The sequence below is a fragment of the Cryptomeria japonica genome, chromosome 9, assembly GCF_030272615.1.
Source record: "Cryptomeria japonica chromosome 9, Sugi_1.0, whole genome shotgun sequence".
Lineage (NCBI taxonomy): Eukaryota > Viridiplantae > Streptophyta > Pinopsida > Cupressales > Cupressaceae > Cryptomeria > Cryptomeria japonica.
In genome coordinates, this window is record NC_081413.1 from 737292064 (window position 1) to 737311190 (window position 19127).

At 37.3% G+C, this 19127-nt stretch overlaps 1 protein-coding gene across 3 annotated transcripts in view; it reads left to right on the forward strand.

The window, feature by feature from the left end:
- The first annotated feature begins 4585 nt into the window (after positions 1-4585).
- The window catches only part of LOC131038674 (O-fucosyltransferase 1), a 59305-nt gene continuing 44763 nt past the window's right edge, over positions 4586-19127 (forward strand). Inside the window, exons 1-3 of one of the 3 annotated variants that reach the window (XM_057971186.2) lie at positions 4586-4980; positions 5080-5269; positions 6552-6593. In XM_057971186.2, the coding sequence (XP_057827169.2) occupies positions 4973-4980; positions 5080-5269; positions 6552-6593 (240 nt within the window). In that variant the 5' untranslated portion in view covers positions 4586-4972. Of the gene's footprint in view, positions 4981-5056; positions 5270-6551; positions 6594-19127 lie in introns of all 3 variants that reach the window. The other 2 variants (XM_057971188.2, XM_057971187.2) reach the window with 2 other exon arrangements.

A 19127-nucleotide genomic window follows, 5' to 3' on the forward strand; every position in this document is an offset into this window, starting at 1 on the left:
TTCATCTTGCGAAGAACTCTGCTTTTCATTCAAAGACAAAGCACATTCAGCTTAGGTACCACTTCATCCAGACTATTTTGGAGGAGGGTCAGTTACGGCTTAAGAAGATTCACACAAGTGAGAATCCTGTCGATATGTTCACGAAGACAGTTCCATAGGAGAAGTTGATTTCTTCATCAATTTTTGTTGGTCTTCTTGATTGATAATTGTGGAATTTATACTAGTCGAGTCCCAGTGTTTTATCCAGCGGATGCTGCAAGTACAGTGGTGTCGTCTAGTGTCAGACTCCAAGTGGGAGATTGTTTGGTGTGGAGCCTGATCAATCTCCAAGTGGGAGATTGTTGATATGTGGTGACTGATCAACAAAGTACTGTACACTCAGCACGTATCCTCGCCCTCGATATTTTTATTTTTTTTGGACTTTTTTGTTGATGAAAACTGACATTGTAATAAAACCCTAAAAAGGCCGACTTTGTTTGTTGCCCTAAAAACACATGTTATAAGCGACTGAGATGCTTAAGGTATTGTAAGGTTGATGTACTATTTTTGCTGGATAATAAGAAAGATTGGATGGTTGTGTATGGTAGACGTAACCCATTCTGGGTGAACCACGTTAAATCCCTGTGTTATCTATGTCCTATTTTATTCCTTTATCTTTTGTATTTAAATCTGCATATAATTGTTAGTTCATATTTGCTTCGGATATGCTTGAAACCTTAACCGGTTGGTTCGTATTCATATACATCGACAGTCTCATCCTTAGTGTCTGAGTGGTCACCTTTTTGGATCTTAGTTCATTCTCACACCGACGTCTGTCTTCGCTCCATCGACCATCGGTATAGTCTTCAAACGGTAGAGCCGATCGCCCGATGATACCTGATCGCCTAAGGTGACTCCATCGGGTCATCGGCCAGACAAATGAACTCTTACCCTGATCTTTGATAACTGAGAGCGGTCTCACCGGCTCATCAGATCAAACACTGCGAGGTTACTCCGATTTGCATTGTTACCCCGATAACCTAAGGTGGCCTCATCGGGTCCTCAGCTCATGCCCAAAACTGCTATCCCGATGAGCGAAGCACTCTGAGACAGAACAAGATAGACTCATCGGGACTTCGATGTAGCCTTCAGCACATTAACCCGATAGTCAATATCGATCTGATTGCCTAAGGAAACTTCATCGGGTATCAGCTTAACTCCAGACCGGAACCCCTGATAGCCGATGTCAACCCGAACTGCCTAAGACAGCTCCATCGGGTCATCAACACAACTCTGATGCAGTCTTCCATTTTGCTATTCCATCGGTGTAGACTAGCCCGATCAACCTGAACATGTCAAGTGAATTAGAGGCACATTTCTAACATTATGTGTCAACCTTATTGTTAGAGAGTAGCCACATAGTCTTAGTGGTGACAATGAGAGAGAGAGTGGTGGCAATTTAGAGAACTTAATTATAGCATTAAGTCTCTCAAACTTGTGTATAAATAGAGGAGCTCTCTTGGAGCATATCTCATCACATTCATATTTTTGTCTCCATGATATCATTTTGCTTATTAATCTTTGTGTTTATTGTTCTTCATTAGTGAGAGAAGAGGACAATCCAAGCATTGTGAGGAAGTAGGTTAGTTGTTATCATTGAGAACTTGTGAATTTCTATGTTAGTGGTGAAGTTGTGAAGCTAGTGTGATTGTGAGAAGGAATTGGTATTGCGTGAAAGCTATAAACCAGGCATGAGGATTCTATCTTTTCTTTTATATTGAGATATGTATATATAGACTATGTTATTGTAGAAGCTTAATTAAAGCCATGATTGAGATTGTGTTACTTGTAGAATATGCATTCTTGAGTTGATAGAAACTTGATAATATTCATGAATAAATTTATGTACACGTATGTAATAACAAAGTTAGTCTTATGCTATGATATGCTTCGTTAGTAAATAGGAATGATTGATTTGGTTAATCCCGGGGTTAGGTCAATCTGTGGATGGGAATAACCTAGTTAGTCATTTATTTATTAACCTTATGGGAATGATACGGGTAAAGAATAAATGGCTAGTTTACCAAATAGAGAAATGAAGTCAGTGGACATACGACTCACTCTCAAAGTACAAGGTGATGAATTCTTTGGCTTTGTGTAGGTTGCCATTGTCTACACTGTCAGTTCACTATGATCCAAGTTTACATATTAGATAGGGAAGGTCATACATGTAGGTTGTAGCCAATGTATGGTAGCTCTAATTATCAAGGATACAACACTATGCTTGTAAGACTATCATTTTGAGGTCACCAAACCAATCTCTTCGTCGAAGGGTCGAGTCGCTTTTATTAGAAGAGGCATGGGGGACTGTAAAGTCTTGGTTGGGTGGAAAAACACTTGAGTGATGCTCTTCCTCATGCAAATGGCGATCAAAATTTGAGGATGTATGCCAGTAAGGACATCTTGACCATTTGTTTCTCTTATGTTTCATTAAGCTCATAGAAACTTTGTATGTATTCAAATATTCCTAAAGTAAATGGAAATTTGAAAAGGAAAAATGTAAATACTTTCATATGTTTATGAAAATGATATTATATATGATTTATGTTGAAATGGAAAAATTGAAATGGGATTTATTTCAAATATGCAGCTTGTTTATGAAATGGAAAAAGGAAAACTTTTATTACCTGTATGTTGGCAATATATTTCATTCACCCGTGGGTTAAAACTTAGTAAATTATATGGGCAAAACAACGAGCATGTTATGTAAAGTAGTTGAAAGCATGAGAAGCTATTAGACTTAAAACTTCTTTAGAATGGTATTGATTTTCACAATGGTCTATCCATGAATCAATAAGCTATTTGCTAGTCTCCTATATTATATAGTGTTAGAATGGTCCTCTTGCTAAAACCCCATTGGTTCACGCATTGAGGTTTTTCAAAAAGGGGATCAAGACTATACTTGATCTTTTCTCCAAAGATACTAGAAAATTGTTAAAATGACCCAATACAAAAGAAAAGATTCACTTGTGTGCGGGAAAAGTGGGTCAATAGAACTTAAAATGTGAAAAATGAAGCCTAAGGAGCCTTGCTCACACATCCACGGGACTTCTATACATCTACATCACTTATTCACTTATTATCATAAAAGATTTGATATTGTTGTTGATATTATTCTTGTAGACATAATTCACAAAATTGCAATTAGATCTTATAAGCCTTGGTGTAGAGATTGGAAATGGTACCCAAATACACCATTCTAGAATTGTAAGCCTTGTAATTGCTACTTTTGCTTGTTGCCTCATCTTGCAATGGTGCTTATTTTATACCATATTTTGATTTTGCAATCATTGGTTTAGATTTGTCATGGAGATTCTATAATCATTCTTGAACACACACTTGCTCATTTTGTTTGGTTAATTCTTTTCCAAGTCCTTTTTTGATCTAGGTTTATTCATTTAGGGATTTTTCTTCCCACTTGCTCTTTTTGTGAGCACCAACAATCTCTTAACCATGTTTTTTGGTTTTGTCCCAAAGCTCAAGTTGCCTAGACCTATAATTATGATTTTTTCAAGTCATTTATACATATGCCTTTTTCTTGGCATATGGTGTTATGAGGGGATTGGCCTAGAGTTCCTTTAGCTTTTAGGGCGGAAATTGTCTTTAGCATTCAAAAGGTTATAAATTTTGCTATTTTTTGGATATTATGTTGATAATAATTTTTCACTTTATTTTAAAACCATGATTCATTCTAATGTGCTCATGTAGATTCAAGTGTAAGCCAACAAAGTTGCACTTGGAGTTGCTCACCTCTAAGTGTTTCTAGATCATTGGGATAATGTCCCATGTGCTATAGCCAAGGTCCCTCCCACTCCCACTTCTAGTAGTGGTCATTCTTCACCTTATGGGCATCATTGAGGGTGCAACCAATCAACTTGTTGCTATTGGAATGTTCATTCTTATGCCTCTTTGCTTCCTTTGAAAAAAGATCATGCTCAGTGAGGATGGTCACAACCTCCTAGTCAACGCGTCACTTCTCCACCACCTTTTGCTGGTGGGATTGTTGGTTGGCCAAACTTTGTCAAGTTCTTTTGGGCTAGCTCTAGTTATTCTCATGCTCGTGTTGCTAAAGATAAACAAGATGATAATGATAAATATATAAATGATGGACGAGACCTTCCGATGGACACTTTTAGACCTTGCTAATGTATAGGGCTTATTGGACGACCAATATCCACCTCCTCCTCTTTTATAATTATGTTTTGTGTTCTATCATGAATTTAACCCCATTTTAATTTTGAAAGTTTGACCCCCCTTTTTTTTGGTAACCCAGTAATATCCCCTAACAAAATCTTTTATCCATATTTTTTACTATTTTATAAATAATAATATAAATATCATTCATAAAAAATATAATCATTTAAACTGACTAAAGATTAAAAATTCAATAATGCCCATTTAAGGGGGTCCTCACCTTCCATACAACGAGTGGGCACCTTGTTTAGCCATAAAGTGGGGGCTTTCATGTTTTCACTCAAATTCGATCTCCCTATCATAACAACGCTAATAGAAAACTAGATATGACGAGAAGGGTATTTAAGAATAAAATATGAAAGAGACCTTAAACTTAGAAAGTGGTCAATGTAATAAAATTATTGAACTTTTCTGTTAGTGCCACATAAATGACTGAAACATCTGAACTATATTTTTACCTCAACCTCCTGGTGTCGGCTCGGCTCCTACAATATATAATCTTCCATGACCACAATAAAATAAATTCAAGTTCAGACCACATATCACCTCTTTTGATTATTCACACTATAAAATCCAGGTCTGCCTCCCTTCATTTGGTCTTGGCTCAGATCAATTGAACATCCTATTGCAAGTTTTTTTCTTCTTTTTTCCATGTGGGTTTTCCACAGATCCGATGTCCCCAAAGTGAGTGAATTGTTTTTGACCTGAGACAATCTGAGGGCGTTTGTGTTTAAAGACCATGAGAAGGTATGCCATTAAATTATTTCCATTTATACGTGCATACACAAATAACAGTACTGCATATATATCAATTACAGTAAAGGGTTGTGCCGTGTTGATTTCCAGGGGAGTAGCTGGTCACAACCTTGAGATTCCATCAAGGAGAGGGCAGTTGGGGAGCAGACATTTGAAGCAATTTAGCGCAGGCGTAAAAGTAATAGCAGGGAGGTTATCAGTAGCTCTGTTGGTTTTGCTAATATGCACCGTATCTCTGTTTTCTCGTATCCGAGATGACAAGCTTATTGCTCAATCACAGGTCAGTCGGCGTCGTTGCTTTGAATCAGGAAATATTTTTGCATCTCGAAGATTTAATAAGCCTATCGATTTGATTGCTCGGAACCCCAACGCCATAAATTCTCAGCGCATCTTAATTTTTATTTTTTTTCCAGTATCATGTCAATTTGATTACTTGTAATCCCACCACATGTCATGATTCGCCTTTGTATCTTAAAAACTGTAGTACTCATGTCAATTTTATTTGTAGGCATTTGAGATACATTTTAAGGATTTACTTTAGGCACTTGAGCGACATTGCTAGGATGTGCAGGCACTGGGTTACTGTCTAACCTTGGCATTGATCTACACTTGACTTAGTTCCTAATACTTGTCTGTCATACTTGAATGTGTTTCTGAGTTTCATTGGTCTATTTTGGTCGCTCACACAAGGACTTCTTGGGAGTCCCATTGATTTATTTTGTTTATTCGGGTATATTAGGATAATTTCATTCTTTCTTTCATTGCTCAAGACGCCACCGCTTTTAAGTGCTTTTGCATCTCAAAATATTAAGCACCCATGTCAGTCTTCTTATGGCTTCTTATAAATTCGCAATACAGATAGAGAAAATATCTCGAGGCAATAGTGGTTGTGTAGCAATTAAACTACTCCTACTCTTAAATCTATACCACTTGTATGAATTCTTTCCAAAAAATTTAAAACTGCACTACCCATGTCACTTTCATTTGTAGGCGTGTGAGCTGCAGTGCATATCAATGCTGGATTACCCTCTCTGGCTTTGGTAGTAATCTACTGTCAGTTTTTTGGGTTAGGGCATGTCTTGTCTCTAACGCTTGTCTATCATACTTGTATCTATACTGAATTCCATTGACCTATTTTAATCACGTCTACAAGGTTGTATCCCTGAGTTCCAATTAACCTGCTTTGGTCACTCATGGACATTGGTATAGTTTTTTTTTGATTGCTCAAGATTCCATCACTTGTCATGAATTCTTTCTGCATCTTACAAATTTTAGTTCCCATTTCAAATTTCGTATAGCTTTATATAAATTCTTTTTAATGATAGAAAAAAGCTATTGGGATAATGTTGGGTATAAAACAATTAAATTAGTCCCATTCTTCTGTCCCATATATTATAATTTTAGAATCGAGATGATTTCACTGAAACATTCTTTCCTTATTAGGTTAGTTCTGAGAGGGGCTGATGTCAATTTTAATTGAGTATTGAAATCTGCTAAAATATAACTTGTTTTGTGGACCCATCAACGCATCTAAGCTTTTGAGTTATTACCTTGCTCTCCAGACAGTTGGATCCAGTGGCACTGAAGATGCTTTTACACTACAGGTTGGAAACTTGCATTTTCAAGTAGCTTTTGCTGAGCTTGTATGTAGAATTGATATGCCCTATATCTCTCTAGATGATTCGTTTTACTTAACAATACCCATAGCTGATTTGCTTGCATACTTTGCCAAGGGTTCACTTAACTTGGAATATATGGTGAATGACTTAAATTATAGTATGTAATTTATAAATCATGACCACGCCATAAATGTATGTGGAACACATAGACGTATGGAAGATCATAAATGTATGCAGAACACATAGACATATTGAATGCCTATTAAGTGCTTGGAAATAGAGAAAATGGAGTAAGGTGTAGAGACAAAATGAGGAATCATATGTAAGGTTACATTTTGCAGAAACCCCTTGGCAAAATAGAATAAATCAGATGACTTTAAATTAACTGAACTGTCCAGATTTAGTCATTAAATTAACAACAAATTTTTCATGTACCTTGTCTGTATTCCAGTGGATTCAAGTAACTTTATAGCATAAGGGAGATGGATAAAGTACATGAAAACGAGTGGACTATTCATGCTCTCAACTACTCATGAAATGTGGACCAAAATAGGCTCATCCAAAAGTATGTAGCTGAATCCTGAAAAATTATATCATATAATCTGACGCACTGTGAAAAGACCACTCTATAAAAATTTATGGGATTAATGATTCTGCATGAATAACAGAATCCCAACTAAGAAATAATACTAATAGAAAATGCCTCCTATGTTTATAACCTTTTTTATTGAATACCGTTAACATCCTGTTGGTATCATGTGCATGGAGAATAGACCTTCTTCGATCGGGAGTCAAGGATTGAGAGTTATAGATTTTGCTAAATTTGTCTTGGACTATTTTCATTACATGAGCCTTGTCGTTTTTTGGTCTATAGCCTATTTTAGAGTATTTGGGTTGACAGTAAAAGGTACATGTTTAGGAAACTGGGTTAATTAAATAATTTCAAATCATTATAAAAATCATAGCTAGAAGATTCACATAGGCTTAGTGCTACTTGTGAGTCAAATGAAACCATGCCGATCGTCCAAGGTTTCCTTGCTGGGTCTATTCTGTATAGTCGCCGTGACTTGCCCAAGTATTATCAAAAAATGCGATTCATACAGTCTGACTTGTGATTTTTATATTCCATAAATTTTAAAGGTTTTTTTTCGCAGTTTGCCAGCAGTTATGAAGGTTTTTATAGTTGCATGGGGTGTCTGAACTTCCCTCCACAGCCGTGAATGAAGCTTTTACTGTCCTGAATGAAGGAAATTCAGATAGAGTAAGAAGGGGCTCAAAAAAGAATTCAATATTTCAACAGCTTTATCAACACCAGAAATAAACTCTAAATGCATCATAATATTCCGACCATCAGTTTACCCTATGCAAATAAAGAGTAAACCTACACCTTTTTTTGGGCTATTATGCTTTTTTCTTTTTTGCCAAGTCTTGACTCAGTCCAATTTTTGGGTTGCTGAGCCCATGTCAAGTCTGAATTTTCCAACTATGATAAAAATGAATCAGGTTTTTTTAATAACGTGATGATATTAGTTATCTTTTTACAAACTGTGGCGAATTATAAGTATTACATAATTATTATTATAAGAATTTTTCAGAAAATCTTTTAGTATGGAGGGCAGTTTCTTGTTATTATGCACAAAATTAATTTCTATGAAGGGAATAGACTGCCATTTTATCAAAATATATTTGGTATCAGATTAGAGCAATAACTGGATGATGGAAATTAATGGTGTTTTAGTTCGTAGCATCAAGATTTCTGATTAGTTAATGTTTGAGGCATTTAAGTGTGTAGTCACCTAATAATTGTTAAATTATTAGATTTTCCTAATTTTTGAGATTATTATATTTGATGATTCTCAATTTTTTTCTCATTACCACCTACAAACTGGAAGATAATTTACAAGAAGTATTATAAGAAGAGTCTGAAGCTATGGGATCTTCTGAAGCAGGAAATCATACATCTATAGTTTATAAATGAAATAAAATTCAGCATACTTTATTGAAATAACAACGAGCCTTTTATAGGCAATTACAAGGCGGTTGTCCAAATTGGGACTAACTATTAACAGAAGTCAAATTGACAGTAAAACAAACTCTAAAAATGGAAACTCCCAGTTACTCATAGTTCTATCACAAAGTAACTAAATTTATAACAACCAACTAAATGACTATTAGTTTACACACACACACCTAAAAATAACAATTAAATATTTTAATACCCTCCCTTAATTGTCATTCTATCAACTACCCAACCGATGACAAAATCTGCTTATCAAAAAGCATAGAAGGTTGACTCCTCTTCAGAACGCTTCGCGACATGAGCCTGGTCTTGTTTGTGAGACCCTCCCTGGTTGGACTTTTGATCAGCCAACCTCTTTCTGCAGAACCTTTGGATATGTCTAGGTCCACCACAATAGTGAAATGTGATTTTCTTTTTGAACCCCTCCTTGGGGTTGCACTACCTTTTTTGCTGAGTGGACTCGCCTTTGCCTTTGTCCTTGGCAGTAAACGCCTGTTCCACACTGGCCATGTCAATGTTGCTACTAAATTGCTGTCTCCACCTGGCTTGCTGCAGGAGCTTATTGCGCAACTCATCAAACTTCAAGTCAACATTAGCGGAGGTAATGTTGGGCTTCTTAGTAAAGTGTTCGTAGGACTTGAGCAGGCTCTTTAGTGTGATCATGACCATATCCTCTTCCTCCATCTTGTGACCAATAGCCTTCAATTGGTCATGAATTTCCTTGATCTTCGTAAGATGTTTCTGTAGTGACATTTTCTCATCCATCACGATTGAGAATATGTTCTTTAGAAAGAACGCTCGACTCTTGTCGGATGTCTCATGAAGATTTCAAGTGATCCCAAATCTCATTAGCTTTCTTATCTGATGGCACTTCTGGAAGCATCTCATCGGTGACTGATAACTTCAGCAACATAACTGCTCGGTTATGCTCATCAAACTTGGTCTGGTCGTCACCCATCTTTGCAGGACAAGTTTCTTTACCCAGAACAATCTGGTTAAGCACCCGTACTCAAAAATAGAAAGCATCCACTGCTTCTAGGTATTGTAGTTCTTGCCATTGAAGTGTTGATTACCTTCTAACATGATGTTGGTCAATGACGCCATCCCTTCTGTTTTCTTGTGCACAAAAAACGAGGCAAACTCGAGCTTCAAAATAGTTTGATTTTTTTTGTCAAAAACTAGGCAAAAACCTTCAGCAACAGTTGGCACAAATACTGAAAAATCTGATTTTCAGGTCAAAATCAGTCAAACCAGTTTGACATGAATCCCAAGACACAACATTTTTGAGGAAAAAATGGTAAAACCCTAGACACAGCTTTGCACAAACCCAAAATTTTTTGCTGAAAACCCACAAAATTTCTGCTGAAACCCTAGGTTGGGCAAAAACCACGACCCAAAAACATAATTTTTTTTTTCCAGTGAAGAAAACTACTGAAAATTCTTGCAGAATCCCTCAATTTTTTTGTGCAAAATCTCTCAAAAAAAAATGCGAGTAGAGAATCCTTGGAACTTTTGTGCAAGCAAAAACGTGGAAAATGGCACAGAAAAAACCTGGGTCGCAATGTCTCAAATAATTGTTGGAAAACCTACCAAAAAAAAGGCAAAAATTGCGCATGGAAACAACACGAAAATCGTGCACAGACAAAACAAAATCAAATGCCGCGGAAAAACTCAGGCAGAAGGAAGGTTGCAGCAGATGAAACAAAGCCATCATGCGGTTTGAAGTTGCAATTTCAGAAGCCCGTGAAAAACAAAAAATCCAAAAATCCACGCACAGACCACGCGAAACACAGGAGCTCAGACACCCACGATCTGCCTTCAAAAAAATAAGAACCAAAAAATATTTTGGAAAAAAATTCCAGGTAATAAAGATGAATTTTAAAAAATTTGTCAAAAGATCTTTTTGCTTTGATACGATGAAATAAAAATCAGTGTATCTTATTGAAAGAATAATTACAAGGTTGTCCAAATTGGGACTAATTTTGCACAGAAGTCAAACTGACTCTAACACAAACTCTAAAAATAGAAACTCTTAGTTACTCACGGTTCTATCATGAAGTAACCAAAAATATAACAACCAACTAAATGACCATTAACAAACACACACACCTAAAAATAACAATTAAATATTCTAATAACAAATCATAAAACTTGAATTATAAATTCAAAGTCCCAAAATCTGGTTTTGATATGCAAGGTGATTACATCCTTAACATTCCAAGGCATGGATTTCTTTTAACTTTTGCCCTTTAACTGCAAACTTATATCAACTCTACATGTAAACCTACCAACTCTTGAGAAATGGAGGCTTTGAGGGAATTTGACAACCTCTCAAATGACTTTTAAATCACTTTCAAGTGTCTTTTTAATCTCTTTAGGGAAATGAAATTTGGACAATTTCCCTTCTTAGTCTTAAGTTGACCTTCTATTTTGAAAAATTGCTCTAGATTTCTGATGGTCTTGTTATCCAGTCTGACTATTGAGTACCACTTGGCACATTGGCTTTGGTTCTCTCTTGGTCAGCTCCAAGCATTCTCTTATCACTAAGGGTAGAGATTGATCACTGTATCCTCGGAGGAAAGGATTTGCTCTTTGTATGAGACAGAGACTAGTGAGTTCTTTATCTTTAGATATCTTACCTAATGTGAGGGCAAAGGGATATATTATTGCCTTTCTTAGGGTCCTTTGAGGTTTTTCTTCCTTCATTAGATATGCCAATTTGAGATATCTCTCTTTGTTCTTGAGATAGGTTGTTACTTTCAGGTACAGGTCACTTCAGAGGACTCTTAGTACAATTATTTTAACTATCTCTTCCTTCCATCCTATCGTGAGCAATGGTGATGCCAACTAGCTAAAGGTCTAGTGATATTCTTGCTAGGCCTATTTGGTGTTGCCCTTGACCTTAACTACCTCGTAGCTTGAATATGTCATGCCCAATGGAGATACTAATTAGTATCCTCCTCACTTAATAGATATCACTAGCTATTTTACAAATTTCAGAAGTTCTTAAGCCTTGATGCAAGGAGTGCTTGATTTTCAACTTTCTTGTTGGCGATAGATAGGAAAATTTTGGTGTTGTTGAGTACTCCCATGTCTGAATCATCCCACACCATTGTCTAGTTTCATTCTCCATTAGAAACTTCCTCAAAATATTTATAAGGACGAGGATGTCTAGCTCTATTCACTATGGTTGAGTGATGTATAGCATCCCTTTTGTACTCAGTGCATTTCTTTATTTCTTTTGCTAAAGTCACCCCCTTCTTTGGTGCTCCTGTGGTGTTTGTGTGTGATAATGTAGATTGTAGATCGGCCCCATTTAGCTACAGTTGTCATTTGCCTACATTAATATATTTAAATTTATTGGAGGTCTTTGGAACTATTTGCTTTTGTCTTCTCAGGGGCAAATGTGAGATGGCCCCTGTTTTTTCTTATCATGCTTGCCTTTGTTGATCTCTCATGCATTATCTTAAAGGCTTTTGAAGGGTGGTTTCTTTTGTCTTTATTGGATACCCAATACAGGCTTTCTACTCACAAAGTTCAAGTCCACATTCAGTCTCTCATTTATAATATGAAGCATGATATACATATGTCACGTAAATCACATTGATGCCTAGAGAGAATTTCATCTGCATTTGACTGGGAATGTGGTGGACGGCATGCTAAATATGTTGAACTTAGATGTGTTGCAGACATAAGTGATTAATTACAACAATTATAGCTTAGAAACAAACTATTAACAAATGGAGTAAAAAAAGGAAATAGAAAAATATTTGTAGCAAATAAACGAATTATATCATTAATTTGAGAGGTATGCAAGACCACCTCTAGGAAGAGAATTGAAGCTATCACACACCTATCAATGCAAAGGAGGTAAGTCTTTGGGAATAGTCGTTGATCTACCAGCTTCTCCAATCAATACAAAAAGATTTAGCAGTATTTGAGAAGAGAAATGAATTTGTTACGCTCTGCTCTTGGCTCTCTTTACACTTTTTAAATTCATTGATCTTTACATTAGTATGTCAGTTCCTTTATATCTATTTTTAGTAGGAAATGAAAATTCTATAAACAGGAAGTCAGATCCTTGGAATTTGAAAAGCCACATGATAAGCATTTCCCCAAGGAGTTGAGGTAACTTGTTGAGACCTGAAATTCATCAAAACGCTTTTTCACTTATTAAAATTTTGATACGTTTTTCAATTTTGTATTTAAGAGCCCTTGATAATTTTCCCCAGAAATTTTGGCATCCAAAAGAGAAGGGGAGTGAATTATATAAAAAACTAAGAAATCTGTCTTGGAATTTGAAAAGTCATGTGATAAGTGTTTCCCCAACAAGTTGAGGTAACTGGTGGAGACATTACAGATGAGAGTCATCAAAACACATTTTCAAGTTTTTTGATACATTTTTGCAAAGTTACCGGTTCACCCCTAGATCTGTCGGTTTATGTCCTATCTGGCACAAATCCAGATCTGGGTTTGGTTGGGCAGGGGATACAAACAAGGTTTGAGAATCTCCGCGTGGGTTTGTCTGGGACAGTATTCGGAAGATTTGCTACGAATTTCTGTGTTTTTTCCTGCTACCACAATGAACCCACCTTGTCCTCTGTAAATCACCTTTACCTGAAATTTGCATGCTTGCCTTGGGTTCATTTTGAGCCGACTGAGTGAGGGGCTGTTCCTGATGGAATGGATTAAAAATGATATGTGGACAACCTGACCTAATCAACTATCTCCATCCCAACTGCACCCCATAGTCAGCAGACTGTTGAGAACCAGTCGACTACTCGTACTAGACGTTCTATCGCTATTGAAGCAAATTCATTTTATTTTTCCAGAATGGAAGACACAGAGTGGAGATAAGATTTTATGTATATAGCATGGATTGGTCCCTTCTTGCCTCAAAGGTAAGAATTGTTGTTGTGTAGCTAGGTGGGATCCCTTCTAGGGCCGACCTAGTGCACAAAATGTCAAGTGGCCTGTCGGCCTTGACATTTAGAAATCTCATTTGTAATATCCGATTAAGGGCAGGCCCTAAATAGGGCGAATTGATTAATATATAACTTGTAAATTGTAAATAGGTCAAGACCTATTCAATGTAACTTGTAAATAAAGTATTTAAATTATTGTGACTTGGCGGCAAAATGAATAAGGCTGACCAAGGTTTGTAGTGGGCTTGAACTCATATATATAAGTAAGATCATTTGAGGATCAAAAATACAATCAACCAAGCAAATACTCCTACTTCTGCTGTGCGAACTTCATAAACAGCGAATTAATCATCTAAGGCAGCGAAGTATTCAGTGAATCATCTTCTAACTGGGGGAACTTATTTTCAGGCCTCTCAAATCTGCTCTTAAGTCTACCAAGCCTGCTCCTAGGGTGCCGAACCTGATTCAAGGTTGCTGAATCTGCTCCAGACCTGAAGACATTCATCCTAGGGCATGCAAATGTCACCATATGCTCTGAAATCTGCATTCTGGGCAAGTTGATCGAGTCTAATCTGAGTTGTGAATCAGATAAGTTACTTGTATGCCCTAGAGGGGCTATGTTGTAATTTGCTGTTATATTTAACCTAATCGGATTTGAGATTTCTTGCTGGTTTTTTCACCTCCAAGAGGGAGGTTTTCCCAAGATAGCATTGTGTTATGTGTTGCATTTATATTTTCTTTGTTATTTTATTTCAGTCTGATTACTAAAATCAACATGGTATCAGAGCTTGGTTTGTAATACTTGTAATAAGATTTAACGGGCATATTCACTCTCAACCTATCTTGCTATTCCGATCAGCATGACATCCTACATTAGAGCTGAAGATAGGTTGGAAGGTGCTGCCAACTTCACATCATGGAAGGTCAGAGTAATGATGGCCTTGAATGACCTCGCTGAATATGTCAGTAAGGATGCTGCTGAGCCTAATAGTGAAGAAGAAAAGGAAGCTTGGAAAAAGGAGGACTTCCAAGCACAAAGAGTGATAATTAACTCTGTCAAGGATCAGATTGTGTCATCCATCTCCAAGAAGAAGACTGCTAGAGAGATATTCAGCACCTTGGAGAAGATGTATGAGGTCAACAACACCAGCCGTATCCTAGCCTTGAAGCAGCAACTCTCTCATGTCAAGTTGGAGAAAGGGGAATCCATAGCCTCTTACTTCATGAGGATTACTGATCTAAAGGATCAACTTTCTATAGTTGAGAAAGAAGTTGAAGACATCGATCTAACCATGATGGCTCTAAACGGTCTTCCTCCATCATGGGAACCTTTCATTCAAGGAATCAGTGCTAGGATCGAGCTTCCTCAATTTGAACGATTGAGAGGAGATTGTGTCCAAGAAGAATCTTGGCTGGCTGCAAAAGGAGCAATTAGAAGCTCTCATGGTAGTGATCATCATATGCTTGTAGCTCAATCCATCAAGAAGAAAGGTGGTCACAGGAAGAAGAGCAACTTCAAGAGGAATAGAGATTTCATACCTCCTGCTACTCATGATTCAAGGAAGAAGCCAAGAGATCTATCACGCATCCGTTGCTTCAGATGTGACAAGTTTGGTCACTATGCGAAGGAATGCCAAAATCAACCCAAGCAAGGAGAAGCGAATCTAAATGAAGTTGTAGAACTAAAGGATAATGAAGACTTCCTCTTCATTTTCGCCTTGTCAAGCAATGTGCCGACAGAAAACAACACATGGTTGATCAATAGTGGTGCATCTAGACACATCACAGGCTATCGGGAGCACCTCTCAGACTTGATGGAGAAGGAGTCTAATCTTCTTGTGGTAATTAGTGATGATGCTCGGTATTCGGTAAGAGGTTTCAGTACTACTTCTTTAAACTTAGATTTTGGTATTTCCCTTCATCTCAGTGATATTTTTTTGTACCTGGAATCAAAAGAAATCTTATCTCTATTTCTGCTTTAGAAGACAAAGGTTATTAGGTAGCGTTTTTTGAGGGAAGAGTTCTTGCATGGCCTAAGAAATCTAGCATCAAATCGGCTTGTGTCATGGGCAATAGATATGAGAGCTTATACAAGCTTTCGGCTCGTCCTATTCAAGCTCTCATTCATAAGGCTCTCGAGTCTAGTGAGCTATGGCATAGAAGACTTGGTCATCTATATTTCCAAACTCTCCCTTCTCTTGAGAAGATGGTTAAAGGTATGCCTAAACTTAGTCAATTTCATGATAATACTTGCAAAGGTTGTGCTATGGGCCAAAACACTAAAAGTCCATTTCGTAAAAGTGAAAGAAGGGCTAAAGAAAAACTAGCACTTGTTATGTGGACCTATGTCAATTGCTTCACCTAGTGGATTCTTATATTATGTAATCTTCATAGATGATTTTTCTAGGAAGACTTGGATTTACTTTCTAAAATCTAAAGAATCTGATGAAGTCTTATGTAGGTTCAAAAAATTTAAGGTCTTAGTTGAAAATCTATTTGGGAAAAGAATTAAAGTATTAAGGTCTGACAATGGAGGTGACTACACCTCGGGTAGTTTTCACGACTTTTGTGTCGAGACAAGAATTAAGAAGGAGTTATGTGTTCCCTGCAACCCTCAGCAAAATGGAGTTGCTGAAAGAAAGAATAGATCCATTGTTGAAGCAACAAGGCTATGATTCAGGATCAGGATCTGCAAACTTTCTTATGGGTCGAGGCATCTAAAACTGTAGAATACATTCAAAATAGATGCCCTCACTATGTATTAATGAACATGACTCCTGAAGAAGCCTTCACAGGAGTCAAGCCTTACATCGGCCACTTAAGGATCTTTGGAAGCCCTGTATATGTTCATGTACCTAAGGAAAAGAGAACCAAGTTTGAGCCATCCGGGAAGAAAGGTATCCTTGTTGGATATAGTGAATCTTCCAAAGCCTTTAGAATCTACATTCCAGGTCAAAGGTATATTGAGGTAAGTAGAGATGTTACTTTTGAAGAAAATATTGCTCTTAAAAGATCTGTGTTCTTTAGTTGACATTGATAAAGAACTAAATGAAAATCAAGATATGGATGTTGATACTAACCCTGAGATTCAGAGGGAGTCTATTGAGCCTCCATAACCTATAGAACATAATGATCCATCTGAGCCCATAGATCCAACTGATGGGCCTAGAGACATTGTGGTTAGCAAGAAGAGACCACTTTGGGTTAGAAACACAATTCAAGAAGCAGAAAAGTTCACAGCTTCCAAAGGCACCTTCAGAGAAAGTAGGAGACCTGAGAAGTTCTCCGACTATATTGCATTAATGTGTAACATCATTGAGACTGAACCATCCAGTGTAGAAGAAGCTATGAAGCAGCAAGCATAGAAGTTAGCCATGGATGAAGAATACCAGTCCATCATCAAGAATGATGTTTGGGACATTGTGCCTAGACCTAAAGCTTAAGGTTGGAAGTTACATCAGATGGATGTAAAGACTACATTCCTAAATGGTGTCATTGAGGAAGAAGTCTATATTGAAGAACCAGAAGGATATGAGATTCATAAAAGAGAATCTCACGTTTGCAAGTTAAAGAAAGCACTCTATGGCCTTAAGTAGGCCCCTTGAGCTTGGTATGAAAGAATTGATAAATATTTGATAAGCTTAGGATTTTGTAAGATTGATGCTGATTCTAACCTTTACTTTAAAGTATTTGATGGTGAAATGTTAATTCTGGTTTTATATGTGGATGATTTATTTCTAACTGGTGAAGATAGTCTCATCATTAGATGTAAGAAAGAATTAGCTTTAGAATTTGAAATGAAGGATTCAGGTTTAATGCATTACTTTTTAGGATTATAAGTATGGCAAAGATCTAACGAAATCATTTTAAGTCAAGGAAAATATGCTGTTGATATCTTGAAAAGATTTGGAATGATGGATTGCAAACCTATGTTTACTCCTATGGAAACTAACTTGAAGAAGTTAAGTATATCTGCAACTAACTCTGATTTTGCAGATCCAACTGAGTACAGGTAGTTAATTGGATCCTTGATGTATCTAGTTAACACTAGACTAGACATTTGTTATGCAGTGAGTGCTCTCAGCCAATTCATGAACAAACCCAAGCATGTTCATCTTGTTGCAGCCAAGCATATCCTGAGATATTTGTGAGGTACAGTTGGTTATGGGTTGAAGTATCTTCTCAACACTTTCATCACCTTGGAAGGTTATTCCGACTCTAATTGGGTAGGAAGTGTCACAGACAGGTTGAGCACTTCAGGTATTTGTTTTAGCTTGAGATCCACCATGATCTCTTCGGGTAGCAGAAAACAGTCCTCAGTTGCATTGAATACTGCTGAAGCTGAATACATTGCGTCAATTGTGGCATCAAGAGAAGCAGTGTGGCTTCGTTAGCTTCTTGCTGGGTTGTTTGGACAACCTTGGGAACCTACAGTCATCCATTGTAATAATCAGAGTTGCATAAAGATGTCTGTCAATCCTATGTTTCATGACATATCAAAACATGTGGAGACTCATTATCATTATGTTTGAGATATGGTGCAGAGAGGTGCCATACAGCTGAAATACATTAGCATTGATGAGCAGATAGCGGATGTTCTCACCAAGCCTCTTGCTCGAGTGAAGTTTGAATACTTCCGAGATAGATTTGGAGTTGTGGAGAACACATCTTTGGCTGAGAGGGAGTCTCAGCTCCAGTGATACATTAAGTTGTATCTTCCACCCTCTGCGAGCAATGCAACGTGGTGTTGTATCCTTCTCAAGGAGAAGGTTGAGGTGAAAGACCTCTTCCACCCTTTGGGAGTAGGCATGGTGGATCCACCCTCTGCGAGTAGGTATGGTGGATGTCTTGATGTGCTTGTTCACCTTCTGGGAGTGGTGAATGCCATGTTGAGATGACAATAAGCACTTATGTCTTGCATCCATGGGAGTAGCCATGTTGGTAGTCACTATGTGACTTGGTCATTCAGAGGGAATCCTCCCCAGCTAAGAGGGAGTGTTGTTGTGTAGCTAGGTTGGATTCCTTCTAGGCCAACCTAGTGCACAAAATGTCAAGTGGCCTATCGGCCTTGACATTTAGAAATTTCAGTTGTAATATCTGATTAAGGGCAGGCTCTAAATAGGGCGAATTGATTAATATATAACTTGTAAATAGGTCAAGACCTATTCGATGTAACTTGTAAACAAAGTATTCAAATTATTGTGACTTGGCGCCAAAATCAATAATGCAGACCAAGGTTTGTAGTGGGATTGAACTCATATATATAAGTAAGATCATTTGAGGATTAAAAATACAATTAACCAAGCAAATACTCCTACTTCTGCTGTGCGAACTTCCTAAACAGCGAATTGATCATCTAAGGCAGCGAAGTATTCAGTGAATCATCTTCTAACTGGGTGAACTTATTCTCAGGCCTGCTGAATCTGCTCTTAAGTCTACCAAGCCTGCTCCTAGGGTGCCGAACCTGATTCAAGGTTGCTGAATCTGCTCTAGACCTGAAGACATTCATCCTAGGGCATGCAAATATCACCATATTGTCTGAAATCTGCATTCTGGGCAAGTTGATCAAGTCTA